The 22,587-nt window shown below is 40.7% G+C and overlaps 1 protein-coding gene across 1 annotated transcript in view; it reads right to left on the bottom strand.

Moving 5' to 3' along the window:
• The window catches only part of TTLL11 (tubulin tyrosine ligase like 11), a 197,399-nt gene that overhangs the window by 139,620 nt on the left and 35,192 nt on the right, over positions 1–22,587 (bottom strand). Inside the window, 2 exon segments of the mRNA XM_059657768.1 lie at positions 9,392–9,525; positions 16,559–16,655. Of these exon segments, the coding sequence (XP_059513751.1) occupies positions 9,392–9,525; positions 16,559–16,655 (231 nt within the window).

Genomic DNA, 22,587 nt, shown 5'->3' with positions numbered 1-22,587 from the left:
AACAGAGAGTAGAATTGTGGTTGTCAGGGATGAGGGATGAGGGAAATGGGGAGATATTGGACAAACTTTCAGTTATAAGATAAATAGTTCTGGGAATCTAATACATAGCATGGTGACTATAGTTCACAATACTTGAAACTTGTTTATATACTTGAAAGTTGCTAAGAAAGTAGATCTTAAATGTTCTTATCACAAAAATATTGTAATTTATGTGAGATGATGAATGTGTTTACTAACCTTATTGTGATGATCATTTTGCTATATATATGTGCATCCAATCATCACGATGTAAAAATATACAATCTTATGTCTCAATTATATCTCAATAAAACCAGGGGCGGGGGTTGGGGGGGAAGGAGGTGGAGCCAGAAGTGGAGCAGATCTCCTGACCCTGGTTCAGTGTTTCATTTCACATTAAATGATTGCAGAGGGCAAGGATACACTGAACCTGTACCCCTAGCACTTGGCACTTAGTAGGTCTCAGGAAATGTTTGAACTGTACTGAGTCAGAAGTCTGAGTGCACTAGCTATTGTAGAGTCACGCGTAACCATGAGCAAGAACCCTTGATTATGAACCTCTGTCTTCTCATCTGTAAATCAGAGATAATGATAATTCCCCAAATCGAGGGAGGATAACCGAGGCCATGCATATAAAAAGTACATGGTGAACTGTGGAGCACCACATAGATGCCAGTGTCACTCGGACTAATTAAAAGGATGTCCTAATGAATGGAACCTAAGCATGCTTTTCCAGAGATGAGCACCATCTTGAGTTTTGGATGATATTTTTCCAGTAAACAAATTGAGCTGTTAAGCAAGGGACACAAGAACAGCATGATATATCTAAGCAGGCGGTGAAGTTCTATTTTTGGCAACAAAGGCAATAAAACTTGAAGCAGCCAGGGAGGTGAAACCGTGGCTCCTACAGCGTCTCTGCCAGCAGCTTTGAATCATCTGCCTGCTTCTGACAGCTGGAACCCCGTCACTTCTGTCTTGTCTTCTACCGGTTATGCACCAGAACCCTGGCCTCCCGGGCTGCCAGGCTGCATAAGCAGAAGGCATTCTGGTCTCCCTGACGGCTCCCAAGCTTGCTGCTCATCTGCAGAGCTCTGTGTGGGGTAGAGTTTGGGCATCATTGAGAAAGGTCAGCAGCCCAACCACCATCTCACTGGATGGCATTATTTTGGTAAATTCCTCATGGCCCAGATGTGGCCTACACCCTTTTAAAGTGACAGATTGGGTCAGGCTAATACCCTTGGCCTTGGAGAAGCTAACTTTTGATGGCTAAACTCACAAGAGAAATTATTTTAAACCATACGTATTAATTTGCAATTTAATTTGGCAAATATACTTGACTTCCCACTACAGCCAGACACTGACAAGCACTAGGGATACAATGATGAGTAAGACTGATCCAGTCACTCACTCTCTGTCCTCATGGAACTTAGAGCAGGAGAGAAAGATAACTAAACATGTAGTCACTAACCAGTGTGATAAACATGAGTACAGTGTACATTGAAGAAAGAAAACCAAAATGCCTCCCAAGGGAGCTGGGCAGAGTAGGCTTTACAGAGAAAGTAAAAGATAAGCAGGGGTCTGAATTATTAGCAAGATTGGTCAGGTGACAGAAGGCTGCTCTGGAGTTGGGAGAGGGGCAGGAAGGATAATGACCAGTGCTCCAGGCAAAAGGAGAGGCGTGTGCAGAGGCACAGATGAGTACTTAAAGCAGTTGAATATGGAAGGATCTCAGAGGAAGAGGTGGGAAACTGGATGCTGAGGCTGCAGAGGTGGGCAGCGGCTCTGCAAGGCATGTGTAGGAGTTTAAACTTCACCCTGTAGGTGAACTTCAACTATCGGGTGCCCCGAAGGTCAGTCAGATCAGCATGCTGTCCACATGAAGAAAAATGAGGCAAATAAGCAACTCACCAGAAGTTTGATAAGTGTGGGATGAGGACAAGGAACATATGCTTCATATTGCAGCTTTTCTTTCTGCCTGGACTCTGACCCACTTATAAGTAAGTCCACATTTTCCTAGTTCTAAAGCCAGTGGAGAACACTGTTCCCTGGGGGTTTTGCAAATAATGTGCTTCATTCAGCCTCGAGGAGCTGAATCAATCAAAGCTAACTAAGGAGGGTAACTGGAGAGGATAGTGGAAGGACCCCATGCTCACTGGTTCCCTCCAAGAAACTTGAAAGCATTATTGCACAGCTTTTTGGCTTTATTCACTGAAAAATTCTTCTGCTGCGAAATACAAACTCCTTCACCATAATAAATACTGTTTTGATAACAAAACTGTACTTTTCTCAAATACCCAGATGGGAGACCATATGCAAAATAAACTCCAAGGAATTTTTTTATTGGCCATCTGCTAAAATTGGAAAGGAAGCCTACATTCTCCTCTAGTTTTCACAGAAATTTCTACTGAGAATCCTACTTGCTTCCTCCTGGTGCCACCTGCTGATCATATTTGGGAACCAGTTTTGCAAATGGTTATAGCAGAGGAGTATGGATCTTCCCCTTTCTTTAATGAAGCAAATTTAATCCTAATTAATGTCAGAAATAAAATACCCACAGTGTCAGTTTTTAGAATGTTTCACAGCTACTCAGACCTCTTCCTGTTCCTACCAAGAATCACAAAGCAAAGCCCACATACTGCTCTGAGAGCTCATTGCCATGGCCCTGGCAAGACAACTTACTCTCATAATTAAATGCACCATTTCTAATGATGCCTTTGGTTTAGCTTTATCAGTCAAAATGTAAATGCACAACTCTTTAATACTGTAATTCCACTTTGAGATGTCCACCTAAAGGAAATGCTGGCACAGGTGTAGAAAGATAAGTATCTGAGAGAATGCCCAACAGCATTACTTATTAAACCAAGGAATTTGAGAGCTACCTACATGTCTATCAACAGAGAAGTAATTTTAAAAGTTATGGTGCATTCATATAATTGATTACTAAATAGCGCTGACATGGAAAGATGCTTAAAACATATTCAGTGGGGAAAAGAGCTTAAAAAGAGAATGTGTGGTAAAATCCCATTTTTAAAGAAAAAAAGCTATGTGTGTTACAGTGCATATTTGTTTATAAATAGGAAATAGCTGGAAAAATATACACTAAAGTGTCCAGTAATTTCTGAGGAGTGGGAATATTTTTTCAGTTCTTACATTATACATTCCTATATTTGAATTCTTAAACTGAATGTATAATTTTGTATTAAAACAAAGGTGATATTAAAAATTAGAATGCCACATGTGTTCTTTTTTAATTCAGATTTGCAGCTAATGAAGCACTGATACATGGGCAATCTTTTGGTTTGAGTATTTGCATAAAATACTCACTGGATGCTCACAATCACTCCGAGGTTACAATCATTTCCCCATTTAACAGCTGAAGAAATGGGCTGAGAGGAGAAGAGACTTACTTGAGATCCCATGAGGAATAAGTGATGGAACCAGGGTTTTCCAGTATGATCAGGTTTTCATAGTCTTGTTCTGCATGTGCCAGACCCTGAATTAGCAGATTCTAGATTATTGTCCTTTAAGAGACAAAGAATTCCTCTTTTATATTAGGGAACTATCCATTCTAAGTACCTTCAGCATTAGTCAAATGGTCTGTGACACTTAAGAGTTTAGAATGCTACAACAGAAAGAGACGGAGCAATTGCCAACCCCCACACCCTCATTTTACCAATGATAAAGAGTCTATCTGAATGGCTAAGCTCAAAAAGCTGACAGGTAAGCAACAAGCACTTGCTCAGCTTCCTATCTTTCCCACTAAACCTCCTCCTCCTCTGGGGCTTCCCATCTTGGCAACTGCATCCCCACCAGATTCCTGAAAGCATCAACTGTGCTTTCCTCTGCATACCCCTCTCTGATCTGTCCCCAAGACCTATAGATTCCACCTTCGAAATATCCCTCACATCTGTCCTTCCCTACATAAGACATAATGTCTTAATACAACCATCAGCATCTCTTTTGCCTTTATAACAGAGTTGGGGTTTCTAGCCAGGACAATAAGACAAGAAAAATAAATAAAGGGCTGATTGGAAAGCAAGACATAAAACCATCCGATTCTCAGAGAACATGATAGTCTATATAGAAAATCCCATCAAACCTTCAAAATAAGCTACTGGAACTATTAGGAGAGTTTAGCAAGGTTGTAGAATACAAGATTAATAAAAATGAATTGTATTTCTAAATACTCACAATGAAGTTGAAAACCAAAAGATTGCCCATGTATCAAAAATTTGAAATACTTAGGGATAAATTTTAAAAAAAGATATGAAAGAGCTGTACATTAAAAACAAAACAAAAAAATCACTGTTCAAAGAGATTAAAGAAGATCTGGGTTCCAGTGAAGATGGCAGTGTAGGTAAATGTGATACTCAAATCCTCCCACAACTACATCAAAATTACAACTAAACTAGAGAAAACTCATCACTCAGAACCACCTGAAATCTAGCTAAACAGAACTCCTATAACTAAGGATATAAAGAAGAAGCCACACCAGACTGGTAGGAGGAGTGGAGACACCAATGTGCTGGTCCTATACCCACAGTGGCAGATAAAAATCAGGAGGTATATCTCTTTGTAATTATTAAGTACTCTTACCAATTAAATGCAATGAGGGATCATGGAGTGGATCCTGTACCAGAAAAAGGACATTAATAGGAAAATAGGAAAAATTCAAATAAGGTGTATAGTTTACTAATATTATACCAATGCTAATTTTCCAGTTTCAGTACTTGTATAATATATTAATAATAAGGAAAGCTAGATGAAGGGTATATGTGAACTCTCGACTACACATTTGCAACTTTTCTGTAAGTCCAAAATTATTTCAAAACATTTACAAAACTGAAGGCATTTCCAAACAAACAAAAGCTGAGAGAATTTGTCACCAGCAGACCTGCAAGAAAATTCTTTAAGTTGAAAGAAAACAATACCAGATGGAATCCCAGAGCTACACAAAGGAATGAAGAATTCTGAAAATGTAAATGTATGGGCGAGTATAAATGACAAATATACTCATTTTTCAATTTCTTTATAAGATAACTAGAGGCCCGGTGCAAGAAATTCGTGCACAGGTGGGGTCCCTAGGCCTAGCCGGAGATCAGGGCCTATTGGGGCCATCTCGCCCAATCCCGATTGGGGCTGGGCCAGCCAGGGCCTGCTAGCCAAGGCCTGTTGGACAGGGCCTGCCGGACAAGGGGAGGGATCGCAGGTGGTTTGTGGCCATGGGAGGTTGGCTATGGGAGTGCACTGACCACCAGGGGGCAGCTCCTGCATTGAGCATCTGCCCCCTGATGTTCACTGTACATCATAGGGACTGGTCAACTGGTCGTTCTGGTCATTCCAGTCATTCAGTTGTAACAATCACTTAGGCTTTTATATATATAGATGGACTTTTCAAAGCAAAAATAATAATGTATTATGAGGTTTATAACACAGAAGTAAAATATATGGTAATAGCACAAAGAAAAAGAGTGGAAGTAGAAATATAATGTTGTAAGGTGTTTATATTTTACTTGAAGTAGGAAATACTTAAAGGTAAATGTGATAAGTTGAAGATTCATTGTAAACCCTAGATTCTAGGGGCAGAGAAAAAAACTAAAAACACTTTTAAAAGAAGTATAACTGAGAAGCTTAAAGAGAAGATAAAACAAAACACTAAAAATATTCAATTAATCCAAACATATAGTATAAATAGAAAAGAAACAGAAAGAGGGCATACTTGAATCCAACCATATTGGTGATTACATTAAGTATGAATGGGCTAGATACACCAATTAAAGTGCAGGGGTTGTTAACCTGGATAAAAGACCATACCCCAATAACACACTGTCAAAAAGAAGCACTCTTTAAAAAATATAGACAGGTTAACAGTAAAACACTGGTAAAAAGATATACCATGAAAATTCTAAGCCAAAGAAAGCCAGAGGTGCTATATTAATATCGAGTAGTCTTCAGGACAAGGCAAATTTCCTTATAAAAGAGTCAAATCATCAAACTAAGAACAGAACTTTAAAATACGTAAAGCAAAAACTGACATAACTAAAATGAGGAGACAGTCCACAATGTGAGTTGGAAATTTCAACATACTCTCTCAATGACTGACAGAACAAGTGGGCAGTAAATAAGGGATACATGAACAGTACCAAGTCCCAATTTGACCTAATTGACATTTGTAGAATGCTATCCCAACAACTCCAGAGTACATTTTATTTTTAAATGCACATGAAACATTCACCAATATAGACAATGGGTCATAAGACAACTTTGTAAATGGGTCATTAAGACAACTTTCAATAAAGTTAAAATGAGCAAGGTAATACTGAATACACGTTCTTATGTCAACAATTAAATTAGAAATCAATAACAAAAGATACTGGTAAAATTCCAAAATTATTTAAAAGTTAAACAACACATTTCGAAATAACCCAGGGGTCAAAGAAATCTCAAGGGAAATTATATAACATTTTGAACTTAACGGTAATGAAAATGTAACATACAAAAATTTCCAAGATGTATCTAAAGCAGTGCTGAGAAGAAAACATTGCTTTAATGTTTAAAATCAATGAACTTAGGTTCCTCTTTAAAATAGCTTTTTATTTTAACTTTAAATAATAAAGAATTAAAATTAAAAAATAATAATAATAAAATAGCTTTTTTATATTAGAAAGAAGAGATAAGTAAACCCAAAAGAAGTAGACAGAAATAATAAAAATTAGAAATCAATGATACAGAAAATGGACAGAGATAATAATAAAAATCATAAATTGGTTTTTTGAAAAGAACAAAAATATTAATAAGCCTTTAGCTAGACTGATCATTAAAAAAAAACATTAACACAAATTACCAATCTCAGCAATGAAATAGGGGAGGATGACTACATATCTCATAGATGTTAAAAAATAATAAGGAAATACTATTTTTAAAAATGTTATGTCAATTGATTTTACAATTTAGATGAAATGGACTAGTCCCTTGAAATAAAAATTACCTATATGTATTTTTTAAAAATAAAGAAACATATTCCCAGAAAGAAAGCTCCATGCCCAAATACCTCCAATAGTGAATTCCATCAAACATATAAGAAATGATACTAGTACAGTGGGGCCTTGACTTACGAGTGTCCCGAATGACGAGTTTTTCGAGATATGAGCCTTCTCTCAGCTGATTTTTTGCTTTGAGTTGCGAGCTAAAATTCAGGTTACGAGCCAGCTTCAGATACCCCACCACTAGTTGGCTCAGCGAACTGTCACATTGAACGCCACAGCATCAGCCCAGCATCACGTGTCTCACTCGCTCACTTTTTGATTTGACATACGAGTAATTTGAGTTACGAGTTCCGTCACGGAACGAATTAAACTCGTAAGTCAAGGCCCCACTGTATTATATAAAATCTTCAAAAAACAGAAGAAACATTTGCCAAATCACTTAATGAAGATTGCCTGATACCAAACCAAACAAAGACATCAAATGCCAGCATTTCTCATGAACAAAGACACAGAAAATCCTAACAAAATGTCAGCAAGTAGAGGTTAGCAGTATATAAAAAGAATAATATATTAGAACCAAGTAGGACTTACATCAGGTTAGTTTAACATTTAAAAAATTAATCAGTGTGATTCATCATATTATCAAAATAAAGAAAAAAACCATGTCATCTTCATAGATACATAAAGGCATTTGACAAAATTAAGCACCCATTCATGATGAAAAACTTTCTGTGAACTATAGAAGACATCGTCATCAAGTTAATAAAGGGCATCTATGAACAACCTCTAGTTAACATTAACATCATATGTAACAGTGAAAGGCTATATGTTTCCCCCAAAGATGGGAACGAGGCAAGGATGTCCACTCTAATCACTTCTGTTCAACATTGTACAGAGGTCCTAGCCAAGTGCAGTTTAACAAGAAAAAGAAATAAAAGGCACATAGATTACAAAGGAAGAAATAACATTTGTTCACAGATGAATTAATTGTATACATAGAAAATCCTAATAAATCTACAAAAAGGGACTTCTAGAATTAATAAGGGAATCAAGCAAAGTCATATGATACAAGTTCAAAATTAAAAAGCCACTTGGATGTTTATAACTAGCAACAAACAACTGGAAAATGAAATTCAAAAATATCATTTACAATAGCATAAAAAATGAAAACTTGTAGGGAAAGCTATAAAACCCGGCTGAGATAAATTAAGGAAGATATAAATAAAGGAAGGGGGAGTGGGAAGAGAGTAGGCAAAGAACTTGTATGCATATATGTATAACCCATGGACAGACAATAGATTGGTGAAGGCCTGGGGAGGGAGTGGGAAGAGGGTACAGGGGGTCAATGGGTTTGGCTGGTTTGGCTCGCTGGATAGAGTGTTGGCCTGCAGACTGATTCCAGTTAAGGGCTCATGCCCAGGTTTCAGGCTCGACCCCCAGCAGGGGGCAGAGAGGAGGCAGCAGATCAATGATTCTCTCTCATCATTGATGTTTCTAACTTTCTCTCCCTCTCCCTTCCTCTCTGAAATCAAAAATATATTTACATTTTTTAAAAATAAAAAGTCATGTATCTAACTCAGCATTGTTAATATGTCCATTGTCTCCAAACGGAACTGTAGATTCAAAGTCCTCGCAGGCGTCTTTGTAGAAATGGGACAAACTGATTATAAAATTGACCCAGAGATGCAAAAGTAGCCAAAACTACTCTGAAGATAAACCAAGTGGGAAGACTGGCACTACCTGATAAGATTGACTATAAAGCCATAGCTTTCCTAGCTAAGAGTAAACACACAGATGAATGGAACAAAGTAGAGTCCCGAAACAGACCAAAACATATATGGCCGATTGGTTTTCAATGAAATATTTCATGCTCAAACATACTGCTTCAATATGGAATGGGTGATCTGAAAACTGATTCTGGAACAAATTGACACTTAAAAAGGTTTCCCCCGCCCCTCAGTTTGTCAGACCTACTCCCTGGCCTTGAAGCGGAGCCTGACCTCCCACATTTCATACCCTGGGACCACACCTCCAGGATTCACTCAAATAGTCTCAGTCCTCGTATGGGCTCAGCCATCTGCTCCAGCTCTGTTGCTCTGTCTCCCTGGCTCCCCAAACGCTGACCTCCTGATGCAGCTCCAAATATCAGTAGCAGGACTGTCTCCTCATGTCAGGACCCACTTCTTCAGTTTACCTACCTGTCACCCTACCTGTTCAACTCTGCAATCTGCCATGGTCGCTGCCAACACCAACTGTGTGCTGTTAGACACTCCCTTGGCCAGTCTCAGCTCCCTGGGGACCTCTGGCCCCAGCTCCCAGCACACAGAACCCAGGACACGGTCGCAACCACAGTATGATTCAAGGCCATGGGACGGAGTGCCATCTACCTGAGCAGTAAAGAGCTGGAACTCGTCAGGCAGAATCCAAGAGCGAGGGTAGAAGTTGTACTCCTCAGGAAACAGATTCTGCATAATTCTCACTGCTCTGCTCAGAGTAATTTTACGCACCATCTCCGTCATGCCTGGGGAGGAGAGAAGCTGTGAGGTTTTAACAATAGTGGGCCACTAGCTATAAAACAGCCATTGTTTGGGACTTTTAAAACCACCCACCCAACATAGTCACTTTTCAGACTGGATTAAAAAAAGGTATGAGTTGTTCCCCACGGCAGTGACTCATGGTTTGTGAAGACCTACCAAATTAATGAGAAATTTGAGGTGATAGGTGAATTTTTTTCCTTATAAAAATGAAACATCAATTCAAAGGAATGAGTTTCCACCTAGCTTATTACTCCATTCTTTGTCAGCCACCTAGATAATGAATAAAGAGAAACAGTTATAGCTTACATTTAAAACTTAATATCTTTTTAAAATCTGGGGCCACCATACATATTTCTGGGATTCCTTGCATCTTATACCCTAGAGAATAGTGTCTAGTAGACTGTGCTTACATCATGAGAAGCTTAGTTAAATTGTTTGTTTTAATCTTTTATGAGTATTAAATGTATAAAATAAAAGTATATATACCTTTCAGCATAAAATCTATCTCCCTAAAATAAGGACAGGGACTGGAGAAGATACCACAGTATAATTATAGTTTAAGGGGAAAATGGAATCCATAGGAGTTCTTCAGTTCTCGGTACTGATGCGAACATTGACCAGATCTCAATAATTTATCAGGAGGGAACTGAAATATCTCACTTACAAAACATTTGAAAAGAATGGTCGACTTCCCCCCACCCCGCCCCCCACATCTTCAGTAACGCTGACAAGAGAAGTGAGTGTTTATCCTGGCAAATTTTAAGCAAATTATTTTATATTTTGGCATGCTTATTTCTCAAAGCAAATATTGCCGCTAAAAATGGCCTTCACACCCTAGCCTGTTTGGCTCAGTGGATAGAGTGTCAGCCCAAAGGGTCCTGGGTTCGATTCCCATCAAGGATACATACCTCTGTTGCAGGCTTGATCCTGGCCCTGGTGGGGCACGTAGAGGAGGCAACCAATCGACGTGTCTCTCTTACATTGATGTTTCTCTCTCCCTCCCTTCCACTCTCTTTAAAAATCAATGGGAAAATACCCTCGGGTGAGGATTAACAGCAACAACAACAAAAAAATGGTCTTCATCCTGAGAGAGCTACATAGTCCCATTGCTGACACTAGAAAATGGCTGAGAGAAGTATTTTTTTGTTTTTTGTTTTTAATCCTTGACTGGAATTGAACCCAGGACCCTTTAGTCTGCAGGCCAACACTCTATCCACTGTGCTAAACCATCTAGGGCTGAGTGAAGTTATTTTTAATAGAAAGTACCAAGTTTCATGTTAGCTCGGCATGTCCGAATTATCACACCTTCCAAAAGGGAACGATCAGATTGAACGAGGTTTCTCTAAACTGCCATGTGCAGGAAGCAAAGGGTAAACACTTGAGAATGGAGGTTTTAATAACCTACTTCTTGATTCCCTCCACATATTAAAAAGAGCGATACACCTAAAAATTGCAGCTTCAACATGTCAATGCCCAGGTTCTTAGTTCTTGTTTAGAAGGATATAGAGAACGATTAAGCAAGAAATAAAGGGCTTAAAAAGTTCTAATAAACTATGCTCTAATGTGGACTCTTCGATATATAAAAAAATAAACAAACTCACTGAGGACACTGTCCTAAGCTTTCCAAGAAATATGCATGAGTTTGGAAAATCAAAGCTCTTCCTCTTTATTCCCCAAAGGTTTCCGTTAGTATTAAACTAAACCCTCAGAACGCACTGGGGCGCAGCACCTTACATCACACAGATGCTGCCTCCTGACCAGAATGTGGTGATATGCTCCGCATCAGGGCGCTGTAAGCGGGAAAGGCTCAGAAACCCCTCAGCAGGTCAGAAGGACACACATAACAGACAGAAGTGCTGTGAGAACAGGAGCGCCACTTGAATGTTCCAGAAAAGTTTTATGAAAATTGAGGTCCAGCAAGTGAAGTAAATATTCATTTTGAATCTGCAGTAACTCCTTCTGTGCTGAGGATCAGAGGTCCCTACACCAGCTAAGGTTCTGTTTCCAAGTTTACCTTTGTGTCTGTCTCCAGGTAGGTCTTTACTGAAGACAGTCAACTTCAGAGGCAGTCCTGCCAACCAATGGCTACTTTCCCCAGACCCTGCCGGCCTTCTGGCTGTAGGCAGCTGAGCCCTAATCCCGCCAGTACACCTGTCTCCAGCAGGCACCTGTGTAGACCTCCCTCAGTCCACTGACCACCAAAGCCTTTGTTCCCCTACCATATCTTGGCTGTGATGCCACCCAGTGCTGCCAGGAAGAAGGTCTCCACCCTTCACTTGAGCCCATGAGGATGCTGCTAGCATCCCTACCCTCTGGCAGTGGCTCAGAAACAGATGTGAGGCGAGCCATCTTCTCTCAATAAGACGCTGGCAAGAGTAGCTGGCCTTCTAGCTGAGCCAGAGCCCATGTTCCCAGAGTAAATGTGTGAGTAGGGAGGTCACTGCCAGAATCTGTCTCCCTTCTGTAAGCAGCTACAGTGCCTGACCCTATCTGTGACCCCTGCCCTAGGCTTTGGGACCCATTCTGACCTGAGGTGGAGCCTAGGTCTAACCATCAGTTCCCAAGACTAGGAACAAGGCACTCTTTGACCCCAACTTTGTAGTCCAATTAAATAAGGAGGAGTTCAACTGCTTTTCTGGGGTTCCATTGCTTTGTCCCCAATTTTTAGAAATGTCTTTTGTTCCTGGTACCTGAGCAATGCCTTTGCCTTGTTCTCTCCAATGTTCTTCCTCTGTCCCCCTAGCCTACTCTGCAAGGGCTGGGGTCCTCCTGTCTGTGGCTTCAGGACCTACTAACAGGTTCTTTTGAGGCTGACTGGGTACCTGGGTTTCTCACTGAGGTCTCTCCCAAGTTGTCCCTGTCTCGGCAGTTCTCCTATTGACTGGGAAACCCGCTAATGCAGGTTGAAGCTTCTCACACCAAGATCTTGCCTCCTGCCCCTCTCACCCCGCACGCACCACCCCCCCCCCACCCCCCCGGCACCGGGCCTGGGTTCTTCTTTTTGCAGCAAAGTCCCAAGACCTGGTGGATCTCTTCCCGTATGGAGTTACCCAAGAGTGTAACAACTTTGCCCAATTTAAAAAACAAAAACAAGAAATAAGAACAAAATAAAGTCTGAGCTGCTCTGGAATCCAAATATCATTTATAACAGAAACACAAACAGTCCATTCAGATCCATCCACTTCCCTCCATTCCCATCCCCACTGGTAAGTTCACTTTGGATGCCGCAGCAGCCTCTTAGCTCTCTCTCCATTTCCTCTCTCAGCTTCCACCCACCCCCAATGCACCTCTTGGGGTGATCTTTCTGAAATCCAAAATGCCACTCTGTGGCTTAAAATTCCTCAGCGGCTTCCCATGCCCTTTTGTCCCTGCCTAGCATCACTCCGCTGCCCCTATTACACGTGACCCTTTCTACTGTCATGGGCCACTTCCCCTGGCTGAGTGAGCAGTGAGTTCTAAGCAGTCTGTCTTTGCACCAGCTCTCTTGCTTTACGTGAGGTTCAGGCCCATCCATCCCTGGAGGCTCAGCTCACATGTCAATCCTCCTCTCCGGGATCTCTCACTCCACCTATCCCAAGCAAATCTGGGTGAGGGTGAGTGTCCTCACTCCAAACCCCCACAGCATCCCAAGTTTCCTCTAACACAGCACACATTTGGTATCACACTTCCCTCTCCACATGCCTCTCTCCTTGTCCTTGAGTCCCCAGCCCAGCCCAGTGCTTGCCAGACAGCTGCCCCCACGGATTCCTCAGTGGAGCCCCTTTCCTAGTCCCCGCCTCAGAGTGGGCTCTCAGGCACCACCGCCATGTGCTGTCAACATCTCAGACCCTGAAACTCATCAAAAGACTTGTTTGTAAGCTAAGAATTGAGAGTTTCAGGCTTTCTTAAAACAGATTATTTTTATAGAAAGTCTTAATTTATCAGTTAAGATATAATAACAAACCTTGAGGGAAATTGCCCATAGGAAAGTGGCTAAAATCTAATGTGCTGACACAAACAAAATAAATTACTCCCATATGCGTGTCCAAAAGTTTTGCTTGTTCAGTGTGGGAAGTATTTATACTTGCCAGGAACGTCCACTAGGACTTACTATAAGTAACATACAATGCATACAAAGTGCATTTGTTAAATAATGGGATATATCGGAGACAGAAGATAAGCTTGGACACAAACTGGAGCCAAAGGACAGACTGCTCGGTGATCACCCTCTGCTGAGGACTGCATCTTCCTCAGAGCGGAGGGTGTGGCCATACTGTCACTCTGCCTAGAGGTTCAAGATCCTACTTTGTCATTAGAGCTAATTAATTGCTATTAGTAGAGTGGAAAACTATATGTGTTAATCACTGGCAGGTGGAATATAGGATGGGACAAACTTGCTTCTTTGAGATAAATACCCTTTTATCACCTTTAATGAAACCAGGCCTTTGGTGGTATTTTTCTCTGTATTTCTAATTTGTGTTCTGAATGGAGGGTCACAGCTCCTACCTTTTTCCTTCTCTCTAGATAAGGCGTGACAGGTCAGAAATGTAAATGAAGCCTCACTTATGATTCAGGTCTTAGGAACTCTGTCCTCATTCAAAGTTGTTCTCTTTCAGATTATACTCTCCTGATATCCCAATAGGTCCTTTAGTAGCACCAAACAGTCACCTTTTTTGCCCTAGCCAGTTTGGCTCAGTGGATAGAGAGTTGGCCTGCAGACTGAAGGTCCTGGGTTTGATTCTGGTCAAGGTCATATACCTTGGTCCCCAGTCTTGGTCAGGGCTCGTTCGGGAGGCAATCAGTTGATATGTCTCTCTCATATCCATGTTTCTCTCTCTCTCTCTCTCTCTCTCTCTCTCTCTCTCTCTCTCTCTCTCTCTCTCTCTCTCTCTTTCTCTCCCCCTCCCTTCCACTCTCTCTAAAAGATCAATGGAAACATATCCTCGGGTGAGGATTAACAACAACAACAAAAGTCACCTTTTCTGCGCAGTAAGACAGAAAGCAATAACTATTCCATTAGACCGTGTGCAAGAACCCTGAATGCAAGCATCATTCTTGTTCTGTAACAGAATCCTCTCTCCTTCTCTAAGGACAAATTTGACCTCAGGTTAATTTTCTAACTCTGTTCCCCTGGAAACCAATAAAAGTGGAGAGTTAGCCGTGTTACTAGACAACAAAGGATATGGTTAAAATGGCCCTGATTGGCAAATTGCATATAGATAGCAGGTAGGAAGTCAGGACTCCAGGCTTTCCTGAGAGTGGTGATGCTTGTCACTTAGCATGACGCTGGCAGGAACCCTGGAAGCTATGCTGTGGAGTAGCTACATGAGATCTTGGGTCCTATGAGTCATCTAAGCCAAGACAGATTCCCATCCACCAGTGTAGGTCTTGTTTCTTTGCACCTGAGCTTTCACTCGAGGGACCAGACACTAGCCCCTGGAACCCTTGCAAAGACTCTGCTGGAGAGACATGCTGGGTACTGACCCGCTGGCAAGCTGTGTCCTGACCTATATCCTTCTACGTGAATCCGAGCCACCTGTGGCGTGGGGCAGTTTGTATGCTCAGTTGAAAAGCCCCTAGTGGACAAGGTACAACCAGCCAGTATATAATGTATGGATACTAGGTTTTCTGAGAGGTGTTGTCCTACAGATGTGGCATGTACTACCAAAGGGAAAAAACAAATTGATTCTCCTTTTCAAAATGAGCATAGCCCAGCCGGTGTGGCTCAGTGGTTAACCGTCGACCTATGAACCTGGAAGTCTCGGTTCGATTCCATTCAGGACACATGCCTGGGTTGTGGGCTCGATCCCAGGAGGGGAAGTGCAGGAGACAGCCGAACAATGATTCTCTCTAATCATTTATCTCTCTCTCTCTCTCTCTCTCTCTCTCTCTCTCTCTCTCTCCTCTCTCCCCCTCTCCCTCTCTGAAATCAATTAAAAATATATTTAAAGCAGAGAATTTCTTTAATAAAAAATAAGTAAATAAATAAATAAAATAGGCATAAATAATATAACACTGAGAGAAAACACCTTATATTCAGGCAACTACACTCTGGTGAAAGGACACTCATGTCCTTCCACCAGTGGAATCAGACCAGGAAAGCAATTATGTCAAAATGATACATAAACATGGTTAATGTTTGGGAGGAAATACAGAAATATCCACATTGTGGTTTTGTTAAAGGAGGTGATGATCTTTTTAAAAACAATTTTTATTATTATATTATAACATGCTTGGAACCATCTGTTAAAATTTCTGAAAATCAGTGGAAGACGCTTTGGCTATGATCAGACCCAGCTCAACAATGTTCCTTTCCCCCAAGCACCTCCACTCACTGTAACTACCCTCTTCACTTAGCCATTAAAAATAATGAATAGCAATCACAGCAGAAGAGGGCGGTAGAGGCACAGAGGGTGGTGGAGAGTGGACTGAGGGGGTATCTTAAAATGTTGGCTAGGCCACTTTCCTGGCACAAGTCCCCTCACAGGTAAGTCTCACTGGGATAATGGCTTTGGGTAAAAGCAGAGGTTCTGCCACCTCTTATTCCCAGACAGGTGCATTTGATTTTTAAAATGGTACCTCCAAATGTGATACTTAAAGAAAATGAAAATTGCTAACCCCATTTCTGTGACATATTCCTAGAATTTTAGTACTTCTGTTTCCTGCAAATTATTTAAGTAAAATGGTCTATTTTTTTTTTCATTTTGAGAATATAATCCCCTCACCACACCCCCATGTTATATCTATAACTGAAAAAGTGAAAATCATGTCCTTCCACCAGTGGAATCGACCAGGAGAGCCTATCTTTTGATGTTTTTGAGCCACCAATCTTCAACCCCCTGGTGGGTTAAGTCCAGATTCCTCTGCATTAGCATCCCTCCCAAGGTGATGGTGCCCAGGCAGAGTGCAGGCCGCAATTCCAATGAAGAGATCTCGAGTTTGATCTCAAAGCACTGCCATGTTATTGAGGACAAGTGTACCCTGAGTCCCAGACTGGAAACATTCGTAAATGCCAGCAACAAAAACAACAGTGGATACCTGGAAACTTGTTCACTTGACCGGAGAATATGTTGTTGTCGTGAAATGAAACACCATGCCAGTAGATGTCACAGGGCGAGCGGCGGCCAAAAGGGAACTAGAAGAAAGAGAAAAAAATGTGACTAATCATCACAAGAGCAAGAGGAACAGCGACCACACTGATATCTACCGTGTACAAACTCCAGGCACCCTGGCACACATCACATGATTCAGTCCTCATTAATAAGCATGTGCTGTCGCTGATATTCTTTCCCATTTTACAGGTGAGGAGACAGACTCAGGCAGGTTAAGTAACTTGCTCAGGGTCACAACCAGGAGGGTGGAGTTCTGATTCCATGTGGCAGGCACTACACTCATGACTTTACAGGTACCTTTTCATTTTAATCCTCATAACTACCTACCAAGGATTATTCCCATTTTGCCAATGAGAAAATTGGGGCTGCGAATGGGATTCTAATATGCCCAAGGTCACACACAGCTGGTAAGGGGAAGAATCAAGATCTAAAGCCAGGTCTATCTGGATCCAAGCCATTCTTCTCTTTCTCTGAAAACTACAACTCTAAACCCAGTCCCCAAAGAATGAGCTTCCACAATCTCTCTCTCTCTCTCTCTCTCTCTCCTCCTCTCTCTCTCTCTCTCTCTCTCTCTCTCTCTCTCTCTCTCTCTCTCTCTCTCTCTCTCTCTCTCTCTCTCTCTCACGTGTGCGGTCCATAGGGTAGGATGCATCCCCAGTGCCTAAAAACAGTTCCTGGCATTCAGTAAGAGTTTTTAAATAAATAAATAAATGAACAAACCAGGAGTGGTCATCTGACTCAAGATGAGATAACCAGATTCTCCCAGGAATTTGGAAATCAGAGATGCTGGGCAGCCTCGGCTGGCCCTTGAACTGGAAGTAATAAAAAGCCAGAGCCAGGCAGCTGTGCTTGGCTGTGTGCACAGAGAAGCCAAGGCAGCCAATCTGCTGAGAGAGAGAGAAAAGGAGCAGGTGCAGAGATAAAAGTAGAGGTGAGACGCTGTGGCCCTGGAGACACATATTGAGGGACCCCAGTTCCTAGGGCTTCCAGGTCCTAGACCCAGAACCTCCTGAGCCTGGCTGTCCTTCCTGTCCTTGGGTCCTATAAGATAGTCTTGTATCCTTAAAACACACCTGCTTTTTGCACAAGCTATAGGGTTTCCCTCACTGAGACAAAGGGCCTGCTCTTTCCACGACTGCCTAAGTTATCAAATTTGATCTAATTCTGAGTTTACAGAATTGTTATCAAAGTTACCAAATTCTGCATTTACAGAATGTATTTTTATTTTTTTTAATTTTTTTTTATTGCTTACAGTATTACAAAGGGTATTACATATGTGTCCCTTTTTTCCCCCCACCCTTGACAATCCCCTGGCCTCCCCTACCCTCCAGTGTCTTATGTCCATTGGTTATGCTTATATGCATGCATACAAGTCCTTTGGTTGATCTCTTACCCCCCTACCTCCTGCCCCCCACCCCTTCCCGGCCTTCCCGCTGCAGTTTGACAATCTGTTTGAGGCTGCTCTGCCTCTGTATCTTATTATTGTTCAAAAGTTTATAATGGTCTCTATTATCCATGAATGAGTGAGATCATGTGGTATTTTTCCTTCATTGACTGGCTTATTTCACTTAGCATAATGCTCTCCAGTTCCATCCATGCCGTTGCAAATGGTAAGAGTTCTTTCTTTTTTACAGCAGCGTAGTATTCCATCATGTAGATGTACCACAGTTTTCTAATCCATTCATCTACTGATGGGCACTTAGGCTGTTTCCAGATTCTAGCTATGGTGAATTGTGCTGCTATGAACATAGGGGTGCATATATCCTTTCTGATTGGTGTTTCTGGTTTCTTGGGATATATTCCTAGAAGTGGGATCACAGGGTCAAATGGGAGTTCCATTTTTAGTTTTTTGAGGAAACTCCATACTGTCTTCCATAGTGGCTACACCAGTCTGCATTCCCACCAGCAGTGCACGAGTGTTCCTTTTTCTCCACATCCTCTCCAGCACTTGTCGTTTGTTGATTTGCTGATGATAGCCAGTCTGACAGGTGTGAGATGGTACCTCATTGTTGTTTTGATTTGCATCTCTCAGATGATTAGTGACTTTGAGCATGTTTTCCTATGTCTCTTGACTTTCTGAATGTCCTCTTTTGAAAAGTGTCTATTTAGATCCTTTGCCCATTTTTTGATTGGATTGTTTATCTTCCTTTTGTTAAGTTGTATGAGTTCCCTATAAATTTTGGAGATTAGGCCCTTATCAGATATGACATTGGCAAATATGTTTTCCCACGCAGCGGGTTTTCTCGTTGTTTTGTTGATGGTTTCTTTTGCTGTGCAGAAGCTTTTTATTTTGATGTAGTCCCATTTGTTCATTTTCCCTTTAGTTTCAAGTGCCCTAGGAGCTGTATCAGTGAAGAAATTGCTTCGGCATATGTCTGAGAGTTTGTTGCCTTTGGATTCTTCTAGAATTTTTATGGTTTCCTGTCGTACATTTAAGTCCTTTATCCATTTTGAGTTTATTTTTGTGTATGGTGTAAGTTGATGGTCTAGTTTCATTTTCTTGCATATATCTGTCCAATTTTCCCAACACCATTTGTTGAAGAGACTATCTTGGCTCCATTGTATGTTCTTGCCTCCTTTGTCAAATATTAATTGAGCATATTGGTTCGGGCCGATTTCTGGGCTCTCTATTCTATTCCATTGATCTATATGTCTGTTCTTGTGCCAGTACCAGGCAGTTTTGAGAACAGTGGCTTTGTAATACAGCTTGATATCTGGTATTGAGATCCCACCTACTTTGTTCTTTCTCAGGATTGCTGCAGCTATCCGGGGTCTTTTTTTATTCCAGATGAATTTTTGGAGAGTTCGTTCTAGATCTGTGAAGTATGCTGTTGGTATTTTAATGGGAAGTGCGTTGAATTTATAGATTGCTTTGGATAGTAAGGACATTTTAATGATGTTGATTCTACCAATCCATGAACACGGTATGTTCTTCCATCTGTTTATGTCTTCCTCTATCTCTTTTTTCAACATCCTGTAGTTTTCTGAGTAGAGGTCTTTTACCTCTTTAGTTAAGTTTATTCCTAGGTAGCTTAATTTTTTTGGTGCAATGGTGAATGGGATTGTTTTTATAATCTCTCTTTCTGAAAGTTCACTATTGGTTTATAGAAATGCCTCAGATTTCTTGGGGTTAATTTTGTATCCTGCTACATTGCCAAATTCATGTATTAAGTCTAGTAGCTTTTTGATGGAGTCTCTAGGGTTTTGTATGTATAATATCATGTCATCTGCAAATAAGGACAGTTTTACTTCCTCTTTTCCAATTTGGATGCCTTTTATTTCTTCTTCTTGCCTAATTGCGATGGCTAATACCTCCAGTACTATGTTGAACAGGAGTGGTGAGAGTCGGCATCCCTGTCTTGTTCCTGTTCTTAGGGGAAATGGTGTTAGTTTTTGTCCATTGAGTATGATGTTGGCTGTGGGCCTGTCATATATGGCTTTTATTATGTTGAGGTATGATCCTTCTACTCCCGCCTTGCTGAGAGTTTTTACAGAATGTATTTTTAAATCTGTAACTCAGATGATCCTTGTTAAAGGAAAAAGTGAAGACATGTTAGTCCATATTTAGAACCTGCTTGTTTAAAGTCTAGATGAGGAGAAATACCAACACATTTAATAAAATCATTTGATTTTCCCATTCTAAGACTACAGTTAATCAGAATTTTTATCTGCTCCAAGTTGAGAGGGCCACATTCCAATGGAAGAACACAGCATTACTAATGAAATGGTGGTGACTCGAAGCTTTCCAACTATTCCCAATTAGAATGAAGGCAAACAGCCTCACGCACTTTAAATCATTCACATTATTTCTAAACTGTGCCAAACTGAAGCATATGTTACACACTCTATTAGCATTAACAAGTTCCATCTATAATGTACAGCATTTCACTCATTTTCTTTGCATCCAATGGACTGAAGTTATTAATTCGGTACTCATAAATACAAAGAGATACAGCATACATTATTTTCTTCCAGCTGCTGGGTGCTAATATGGAGACAGGGAATTAACTTAACCAGGGAGGTATCTCTAAAAGCAGACTCTCCAAGCAAAGTTTCTACGATGCAAAATGATTTTGCTGCTCAAAATGTGGGACCAACACCTGCTCTATGTTGGGGGACAACTGTTGACTCCTTATCACCCATATGGTCACACCTCAATCCTTGCTACCTTCTCCCCAATCAACCCTTCATTCAGAAGTGCCTCTAACTCATTTTGTTTTGAGAAACTGCCTTTTTAAAAAATCCATTCATTCAATAATTACCATGCCAGGCACTGTGCTAGATACTGAGAACACAGAGAAACACAATTTTAAATAGGTCAAAGGCTTCATAATCCCATCTCTTTTAAAGATCTTTTTCTTTTTTTTTCTTTTTTTTATTGCTTAAAGTATTACAAAGGGTATTACATATGTATCCATTTTATCCCCCCGCCCTAGACAGTCCCCTAGCCTCCCCTATCACCCAGTGTCTTATGTCCATTGGTTATGCTTATATGCATGCATACAAGTCCTTTAGTTGATCTCTTACCCCCCTACCTCCTGCCCCCCAACCCTCCCCGGCCTTCCCGCTGCAGTTTGACAATCTGTTTGAGGCAGCTCTGCCTCTGTATCTATTATTGTTCAAAAGTTTATAATGGTCTCTATTGTCCATGAATGAGTGAGATCATGTGGTATTTTTCCTTTATTGACTGGCTTATTTCACTTAGCATAATGCTCTCCAGTTCCATCCATGACGTTGCAAATGGTAAGAGTTCCTTCCTTTTTACAGCAGCATAGTATTCCATCGTGTAGATGTACCACAGTTTTCTAATCCATTCATAAAGATCTTTTTCAATACTGCCCATTTTCATTACCTCTGGCCAACATGCTACTGGAAGTTCTAGCCAAAGCAATAGGCAAGAGAAAAAAATACAAGCTATCCAAATTGGGAACAAATAAGTAATATATCTATTTGCATATGATATTATTTTATATGTAAGAAACATTAAAGATCACTCATACACACAACTGTTAGAAATAAACAAATTCAGCAAAGTTGCAGATACAAAATCAATACACAAAAATCATTGTTTTTCTATACATTAACCATGAACAATCCCAAAAGGAAATTAAGAAAACAAGTACATTTACAGTAGCATCAAAAAGAATACAATACTGCCCTGGCCAGTTTTCTCAATGGTTAGAGCATCAGCCCTGGGAACAAAGGATTGTTGACTCAATTTCTGGTCAAGGGCAATTTTCTAGGTTGCAGGTTCAATTCCCGGCCCCAATTGGGGTACAAGCAGGAGGCAAATAATCCATGTGTCTCTCAAGTCAGTGTTTTTCTCCTCTCTCTTTCTTCCCCCCTCTCCTTCCCTTCCACTCTCTCTAAAAATCAATGGAAAAAATATCCTCACTCCTTGGGTGAGCACAAAAATAATAATAATATAATACATAGGAAATCACCAATGAGGCAAAAAACTTGTACACTGAAAACTACGAAATGTTATAAAAAAAAAAAAAAAGACACACATAAGTAAAAAGACATCCAAGTTCATGGATTAGATGATTTAATATTGTTGAAATGTCAATTGTTGGTATAAACAATTGATATAAAATCCAAATGAGCTGAAACCGGTTTGGCTCAGTGGATAGAGCGTCAGCTTGCGGACTGAAAGGTCCCAGGTTCGATTCCGGTCAAGGGCATGTACCTGGGTTGCGGGCACATCCCCAGTAGGAGATGTGCAGGAGGCAGCTGATCGATGTTTCTCTCTCATCGATGTTTCTAACTATCTCTCCCTTCTCCCTTCCTCTCTGTAAAAAATCAATAAAATATATTTTAAAAAATAAATAAATAAAATAAAATAAAATCCAAATGAGTTGAAAACTTATTTCCACATAAAAACCTACACACAGATGTTTATAGCAGCTTTATTCATAATTGCCAAAACTTGGAAGCCACCAAGATGCCCTTAGT

Source organism: Myotis daubentonii, chromosome 11 (genome assembly GCF_963259705.1).
Source record: "Myotis daubentonii chromosome 11, mMyoDau2.1, whole genome shotgun sequence".
NCBI classification, from domain to species: Eukaryota; Metazoa; Chordata; class Mammalia; order Chiroptera; family Vespertilionidae; genus Myotis; species Myotis daubentonii.
Note: the sequence above shows the minus strand (reverse complement) of the source record. Positions and strands in the feature narration are given on the sequence as shown.